Source organism: Manihot esculenta, chromosome 4, assembly GCF_001659605.2.
Source record: "Manihot esculenta cultivar AM560-2 chromosome 4, M.esculenta_v8, whole genome shotgun sequence".
Lineage (NCBI taxonomy): Eukaryota > Viridiplantae > Streptophyta > Magnoliopsida > Malpighiales > Euphorbiaceae > Manihot > Manihot esculenta.
In genome coordinates, this window is record NC_035164.2 from 33876776 (window position 1) to 33886104 (window position 9329).

Below are 9329 nucleotides of genomic sequence, written 5' to 3' on the forward strand. Positions count from 1 at the left end.
ATAAACTTAAAAACCATTTCTATTTATTTTAATAAAATATTTCTCTATAAACAATTTGTTTATGTAATTCAAAGTTAAATTATATTTTAATATTATTAAATTGTATTTAAACAATAATACAGTAACAACTAACAGAGAGCTGCATAGCGAAAAATAAAAATAACAAAGAGCTGATACAATTTTATCATTTAAAAATAATTGAAATACCTTTTATAAGCAGTTGCTTAAATTTTAGATAGTATGAAATATCCTATGTCATGCACACCAAGATACATGTTGAAAGCCCTTAGTTTTCATCATCCATCAATTCAATCAACAAATGTGTAGAAACCAGCAACGTAAACTCGATCCCTAATCACCAATAAGTTCTATTTATCTGAAATGTTAGCTAAATGAAAATGAGATGTTAAGTCTTCCAACCACTTTTACATAGGCAACTTTAGACTTCCAATCAAGAAACAGTAGCAGCAGCATAAAAGAACTCCTTATCTTATAATCGAGTAGATGACACTTGATATACTCTGTGGAGATGATATCTAGATCATCTCTTAAATGCACAGAAAGCTAGTAACAGTTTATAGAATTTTTCACAAGCGTAAACAAAACACGCCCACCCCTACTCTCCATAATCAACACATGAAATGCTTTCACCTCAACCAACCAAAAATTTCCATTGCGTAGCCTGCATCTGGCAAAAGCAGAGAAAACTAAACAGAACCCCCTGGAGTAATCCACCTTTTGCATCATTAGGTCAGTCAATTTTGACAGAGGAGTAGATCTTTCGGACAAACCAGAAGCAAGCATAGAAGCCAATTGTGCCAGTCAAAACAAAGAAAGAATAAGATATGATTATCATATACCCAAAGTAGAGGATCCCAGAAACCAATTTGGTGATTTCCAATTTGGTAAAGAAGTAGAACACCGAGTAGAGGAAAAGGTATAGAGCAGAAGAGCCAGCAGTCAGGTAAGATCTCCACCACCAGTGATAGTCCTCGCTGCATAACTGGAAGTAGCAGAGCACAATAGTTATCTCCGCACAAGTGATCAGAAGTATAATGAACACTATGAAGAGGAAGCCAAAAATGTAGTAAAACTGATTCAGCCATATTGATGTCAAGATGAAGAAGAGCTCAATAAAAACAGCACCAAATGGTAGAATGCCTCCAATGAGTATGGAAAAGACTGGTTTCATGTACCATGCTTGTTCAGGTATTTGCCTAGGAATTTTGTTTGTTTTCACAGGGTCTTCAATAGCTGGCTTTTTGAAGCCAAGGTAACTACCAACAAAGACCAAAGGAACAGATATACCAAACCACAAGCAAACCAGTGCAAACATGGTCCCAAAAGGTACTGCCCCTGAAGACTGCTCTCCCCAAATTAGGACATTCAGCACAAAGAATATTGCAAAAAGAATACCCGGGAACATAAAAGCAGTTTTTAGGGTGTTCCTCTTCCACTCTGTGCCCTTGAACATTTTGTACAAACGCGCTGATGTGTAACCAGCCAATATGCCCATGAAGACCCACAACAGAACCATAGCTGTCATAAGGCCACCTCTGTTGGAAGGGGATAAGAAACCCAGCAATGCGAATATCATTGTCACTAGTGTCATTCCAAAGATTTGTACACCTGTACCAACATACACGCAAAGTAAACTAGAATTAATAGGTGCCCGGAAAACATCTCCATGGACAAGTTTCCACCCTGTTTCTTCCTGAGCCTCATCTTGAGTCTCCAACTGATTGTAGTTTGCAATATCTCTATACAAAGTTCTCATCATGATCATGGCCACCATGCCAGAAAGGAACAGGACAATCATTAGTGAATTTATGATGGAGAACCAATGGATCTGATCATCATTCATGAGTAGGTATGTATCCCACCGAGATGCCCATTTAATCTCACTTTCCTGAAAAAGAAAAAAAATAAAAAAGGAGCCACATAAATGCACAGAGGGGGAGAAAAAGACAGGCTCACAGACAGACAGACATGCAGAGCGTAGGGAAGAAAAAAAATCGAAGAATTATATTGTAAGGGAGTACCTTGAAGGTAACATCATATGAGAATACCACTTTCTTGCCAGAGTCGACTTCTTGTGGAACAGTACTACCTTGAATCAACTTCTTGGTGTCCTTGTTGCATGTTGTCACTTGAGGGTTGTTATCATCCCATTCCTTGTATTCATGATTAATACTGTTCACAAGAATCAGATTGGAACAGAAGAAATAAATAGAACAATTATCTCACTATCCACCGCAAAGTGGATGTAACATACAAGAAAGAAATTGTTATTTCATTGGAAATGCATAAAGAAAATAATACCCAGATTTGCTAATAAATAAAATTTCAAAAGGATGCCGATGAAAAGTAACAAATGAGAATGAAAGTACACAAAAAAAAAAAAAAAAAAACAAAAAAGCAAGGTAAACTTGTATTTGGCACAAAAGAACCTGCTAAAAGAGCAAATGAGATCCACTCATTTTGCACTGCCATAAACCAACAAATGGGAGCTTCAGAGAAATGCACACATGCAGCACAGGTAAGTACATAAATGCACATCTAAATCCTTTTGCAACTAAAATGCACTGAGCAACAAGCATGCACAAGTTTAGTTGTGTGCTCGACTTTTTAATTTCCTCTAATCGCATTCCTGCTTTCAGAATTTGAAGTAAGCAATAAACCTCTAATTGCATTTCTGCTTTCAGAATTTGAAGTAAGCAATAAACTTAGTCCATCTCCACCATCCACCCAAAAAACCTAATAAAACAAAAACTGAAATATGGCTTAGAGGATGATAAGACAATACCTGTTTGGAATAACCTCAAACCCAACAATTCGAGCGGAGTCTGTCTCAGGATCCTTGTGATACATAACTCTGAAGCTCAAGTGATTATTGATAAAATATTTCTCCTCTTTACTCTGTGAATGAAACAAATCTCACAAAAAGAAAAAGGAGAAAGAAAAAAGAAACTCCTATGCTAGTAGTGCTTTTTAAAACGTACCCCAGCATAATTTCCTTTGAATCCAACACGGAAACCATGTTCATAAGTTGTTGACTGACTGCCATCTCTTCTTTGTCTGCGAACAGCAACTGGAAGATTATCCAGTATCCTGCACATCCATTTCCAAACTATCAATGTAAACAAGAACTATTTAACTGAAAATGGACTTGCAAAATGCAACAAATGAGTAAAAGATTAGCACACTTTACAAACACAAAACAAATGACTTATTACATGAAAAGCAACAGAAGAGTGGAGTTTAAGATGGAAAAGCGCACCCAAGCAAACAAAACTCAAAATTAAAAAAAATACAATACCAGAGGAACATCTCCAACTTACATGTTGACCCGATACTCATCATCAATTTTTTCCTTGAAATTCTTGGCAGACTCAGCATCAAGTGTGACTCTACAGGCCACTTTGCATGGCTGCTCTTCTATCATTTCAAACTGGGGTGGGATTCATATATTAGATCCACATCCCAAGGTAACAATCACCATGATTCATTATCACCTCAATTTGTCTGAAATATTTAATAAATTCAAAAAAGGGCAACAGACTCTTACAGTGTATACAGAATTCTCAATTCGGTCACCTCGAAGAACCTCCCCCAAATTTTCTGCACTGTTAACAATCGTTTTAGGCTTACAATATTTCAAGAAGTAGTAGTCATATGGAAGTTGTGTCTTTGTAGATGACAATTTGTTCACTTTGATGGAAAGGACATCCCCCTACCCAAGAAAGCATAAACATTAGATAATTAAGCTAATAAGGAGAAACTAATAAAACTCTATGACCAATAGAAACTTTAAAAGATATCCACATTTACTATTTACTAAAGGCATAAGAAACTCACATCACTACCTTGCACCAGACATAAAAACAGCAAAGTTCAGAAGGAAATTGCTATTGTAAGTGAAAAGAAGTTACCATGTACATTAATTTACTCAAAATCAAACAATTCACCCAGTTCCATAAGTTTATTGGTTGCCCAAAAATGGATGATATGATGAAAGCATAAAACATACAGTATTGTGTCAACATATATGCTGGCTCCCACTCTGAATAATATTAGTATTTATGATACCATTTGCAGATGACTTAAGACAGTAAGTCGAAGGCCCAACAATCCAACTAAATTGCTCATCAGACATCCAAAATGTTTGGTTGCATTTCTGGATTCAATCTTCATGCATTCTACTAGAACTTCACCTCCACAATCTCACATTCACAAATTAATGAAACTTATTTAAGAATAAACAAACCCATTATTCAGAGTCTATATTCAGTTGCAGTTCAATATCCATTCTCATTTTCTACATGCTTCTTGTAATTCTTATCCATAATCTATCACCAATCATCATTAACTCATTAACTCACACATTTGAATAGCCACACCAATAACCCTTCAGAGTAAATTAGTCTTTTCGCATGTTAAAATCCAAAAATCTTAATGACCAATAAACCAATCAATCAGAAACTACAAAAAGAGCACAAAAAAAAAAAAAAAACATAAATAACTACCATAAAATTGCCAAATCACGAGCTCGATATCAACAACTAGTCAATGCAATAAACCCCCAAGAAACACAGATCCAAATCAGAGAAACAGATCTAAAAAAATCATATCAGCAATACAATGGATCAAACTCCAAAACCCTAGATCCAACTCTATTTTTAAGTTTTAAACATGCAGAGGCAGACCCCATGAGCTCTAAAGAACATCAAAAAGTGAAACCCAGAAACTTGAAGAGCGAAACGAAATGAAAAACAACGAGGGAAAAGAGATTAGCAGGTAGATGATACCCTGTGAAAGTCGCGAGGAGCTACACCAGGAAGATAGAAGGAGTGTGCAGAAGAGATAAGGAGGATAGCGAAGAAGAGGATAGCAGAGATCGTACCCACCTTCATCTTCCTGATTGTAGAAAGAAAAATGTACAGAACACAAGTAGAGAGAAAGGGTTTTTGCACTGGCAGACTTCAACTATAGATATGTTCGTTTTGACCATTCCCAGGATTTCTTCATTGATAATCGCTGCTTCCAGAATTTCAATTTATCAGTATTTTTTTTTTTCGATTTTTAATTTTCGTTTAGCAATATTTTTTCAAATAAATGTGATTCAACTCAAAGTAATTGTATAATTATTTTATAATTTCAAAATCATCAAATGAAATTATAATAATTAATTTATATATTATTATGATGACAATAATTTTACAATTATAAAAAAATAAAAAAAAATTATAGAAAAAAATATCATTAAAGAAATAAAATGTTAATAATTTTTGAAAATTTAAACTTTTTTAATTAAGTTGCCCTAATAAAATAAGTTGGTACTTTTCTTACAAGCTACTTGTTCCTTAAATTATGTTTTTGTATATATATTAGGTTGACAACCCACCATGCATAACTACAAAACATAAATCTTAAATGTCAAAATCTTCACAGTATTTCCCACCAAATTGTTAATTGACAGGGATTGGCTGAGAGTTTAAGCTATATATAGTTTTTAAAAGTCTTATAATGTTTAAAAAAAATTAAATAAAAAATTTCAATTTATTTTAAAATTAAAAAAATAATCATTTAAATTGGATTCTCACGAAATTTTACATTCCAAATAGAATTAAATCTTTTTATTTTTAATAAAATTAAATTTAAAAAATTAACAATAAATTATAATATAATTTCTAAAATCCATTTGCTTTTCACAGTTCAGCATTTCGGTTTTAAGGGAAATTAGAACTTATTTAGGTTAAATGTTTAATGGAACTAATAATTATCGTTGTTAGCTGATAGCCGATGGTTATTTGATTTATGCTAAGTGAACTATTTTATTGTATTATTAATTATATTTTATTGCAAAGGTATTTTTATCTAAATAATTATCCATTATCAGTAGCAGAAGTAAGGAGTGCAACTAAATTTATGACATACAAAATAAAAATCGACTAAATAAATTATTTAACTATAATAATTGAAGAATAAATCAAATTTTTTTTTAAAAAAAAAGAGAATCGCAAGGGAATTATTAAAATCCTATGACCTCAATTTCCTAGGACAACCAAAGCGCCAGCTAAAGAGACCAGGAGAATACTCAAAAAATTATAAAATCTTTGGAAAATCCAGATATTGTGCTGACTGACCAGCAAAATATCAAGAGTGGACGGGAGAGAAAGCAGGCAGGGGTGACTACGGAAGAAAGAGAAGGGTCACATAAGCTCTTTGCAACTCAAAAATCACAAGCCCATGACATTTAAAGAAACGAGCTCTCCACACTAAAGTTTATAATTCTACCTTCACATTCCAAACCCATACGAGCGCATGCATTCAAGAGGAGGAATTGTTGCCTAGACAGGGTTTACAAGGATTTGCATGCTAAATGTATAGAGTTTTATGTGAATTCTAATATCATTTTCTACCCCATGTCCATATAAATTCAGTATAATTAAATTTTTCTCTATTAAAAGGTAAAATATTTTTCAACATAAAAATTTCAAAAAAATTATTCAACGACATAAATAAGACAAGGAAAAATTCAAAGAGAAAAATAAAATCATAAAATGTTCAGATACCTTGAATCAATAAAACAAATGAAAAAATGATCTAACCAACCTGCAAGGAAGCTAGTAAGTGATAAGAAGTAAGTGATAAGAGCTCACTCTTGTCAGTGAAGAAAAATAAGTACAGAGTATATTAAATAACTTATCTGTCTAAATCTCTTAATTTTCGTATTTAAAATATCTCGTGTAATTTTTTTTTATTTAAGAGCACAACTCATTTCTTATTGACTTTAATTGGTTTTTCTTTACTCCATCCGATAGTGAATTCAACATTCCCACCTCTAGATGGCTTGTAAATGGTTATGTTCTTTTGATTGCATATTTGATGGAAAATGTTTGAAGGAATCTTTAGATTTATAAGATTTTTTTTTCTTTTTCCTTTTTTGAGTTTGAGTGCGATACTTTTGCGTGTAGAAACTAAAACTTTTATTTATTATTTCTAATGACTCTTATTGGTCAACATCCTCTTACTATGATATATATTTTTTTTTCTATAGTTGATTGAGTTTGCTTATCTGCCTGGTGCTTAGTTTGATTTTTTATTTGATGCACTATGTTAAGGTTTCATAACAAATAATTATGAGTTTCTTATGTTATTTTCATTAGTCTTTAATGATATATCTCAAGGCAAGATCATTATCGCTAATGTAACATCCCCTTCTCATCTGGTAAGGCTATAATTTTCTTGAATGTGGGTATTGGTCTTTTTAAGGTTTGGTTGTATTGGGCTTAGATGTGGGTTAGGTTTTTGTGGGAAGACTGGTTTGGGCTTTTCTAGTATTTTCTTTTTAAGAATAGAGTTAATGATATGAGATTCTACAATAATTAGATGTGGACATGATTTAATTAGTGAGAAATCAATAAGTTGAAATTGGAATTGGTTTAGCGAGTAATAAATACTGAAAATAAATGAGAGTTGAAAAAACATGTTTTGAATTTTGAGAAATTAAGATTTTTTAAAAAGTTAAAAAGACGATGGTTTCAACGAATTAGATAATGTTTCAAATTCAAGTTATGTTATAAGTATATGCCTTTTGATACATTTTATTGAATATGATGGAAGGTTTTTCAGCATGTTTGTTTATCAGCTCATTTAATAGTGGGCAGTTGGCTAATTTGCCCGGCTAGCCTATACTTTGATTGTCAAACATATTGACATTGTTTATTGCACACGTATTTAATATCCCGCTGTAATATGAATTTTGAAAAATTTTATCTTTATATTTTGAATTTCACATAATACGGGGTATCGATAGTCTATTTTTGATATTTCATAAGTCGAACATCTATTTTTAATATTTAATAAATTAAATTTTTTATTATTTGATCAGACTGGTGAAAAAGATTTAAATAATTATATTAAATTATGTAGATATATGTCGAGATCTTAACTGTAATACCCGACTAGACTCCGGTATCGGAATTTCCTACCGTCCGGTGGAATCTCGGATGTCGGAAACCTCTAAAAGGGTAAAAGCATATTTTATGAAATGTTTTCATGTTTTTAATGGTTTTAAGTATAAGATTAAATGAGTTTTTGCATGAAAAGTCTTTGGAGGAAAACCCAGGTTCGGCCGCCGAAAGTCAAGTTCGGCCGCCGAACTTGCATGCGTTTTGGAGGCACGTTAGGCCCCCGAAAGCATGAGTGAGGGAAGTCCAGGTTCGGCCGCTGAAACTCAAGTTCGGCCGCCGAACATGGCATGCATGCGGAGGCACTTTCGGCCCCCGAACGTGGCCTGGCCAGCCACCTATAAAAGGGGCACTTAGCCGAAATGGGCGAGCTTTCTCCCATTTTCGGCCACAGCTAGCTTCCGACCTCCCTCTCCCCAAATCTTGTGTTCTTTCTTCAAATCTCCTCCATTTTTCTTGAGTTTTAACCTCACATTGCAAGTTTTGAGTTTTAATATTATATAATAAAATATGTTAACATATAAAAATACAAATTATAAAAAAAATATGTGGAGTTTGTGAAAAGTAAAAAACAATAATAAAACTAAATCGAAACAAAGATGATTTGTTTTAGTGTTAAAAAAAATAGTGTTTTATTTGTGCTTTACTATATTTTTATATTTTATTCTTAAAATTATACTATAAATTTTTATTTAAATTAATTGTGAAAAAAATATAACTAATTTGAAAAACAATCATCGTCCTATAGAATCGGAGATTTATTAATATAATTATTTAAATAATTCCTTTTTTGATAAATGACTTGTAACAAATTGTATCACAGAAATTTCAAATTTTGGAGTTAGATATTTACTTTTTTTTTTGAAAAAAAATACAAAGATATATTGTTTAATCTTAAACTAGTTTGATTAATAATTAATTTTATTATTTTTTAAATTATACGTGGCACCGCCTTAAGGATGCAGAGGGAGACTATTACTTTGCTAATAATTATTATTTTAATTTTAATTAATCCAATGACCTAAAAATAATTACATTATATTCCCATTCCAGCACGGCACAGCAGAGATCGTGCCGGTGCTGACTATTACAGAAACATACTGTGAAGTAATTAACAGAGGAAAAAACATTTGGAGAAAATTAAATTTAATCATCCGCCTCTAAAACGCTATTTAAATTTCAAAACTCCTTAATTTTAATACTCAAAATCCAGATTAGCATTAATCCTAGGTCGATGAAATTCCATAAATACCCCAATAATAAAAAGTCAGAAACGAGCTAGTCTGTGCCGAAAGTAACACTACTGACGCCAGCTGATTGGGTCGTGCATCCACGCTCTGCAAAGGTTCATACGAT

General features: G+C 32.6%; 1 protein-coding gene across 1 annotated transcript; it reads right to left on the reverse strand.

Annotated features, from left to right (window-relative positions):
• Window positions 1-341: 341 nt before the first annotated feature.
• On the reverse strand, window positions 342-5039 carry LOC110613479 (transmembrane 9 superfamily member 7). Its single transcript, XM_021754635.2, has 7 exons — window positions 4809-5039; window positions 3569-3733; window positions 3342-3451; window positions 3003-3111; window positions 2807-2919; window positions 2043-2193; window positions 342-1909 (listed from the first exon to the last, which is right to left on the reverse strand). The coding sequence occupies exons 1-7, from the start codon at window positions 4911-4913 to the stop codon at window positions 752-754; spliced, it is 1911 nt and encodes a 636-aa protein (XP_021610327.1). The 5' UTR covers window positions 4914-5039; the 3' UTR covers window positions 342-751.
• Window positions 5040-9329: the final 4290 nt, after the last annotated feature.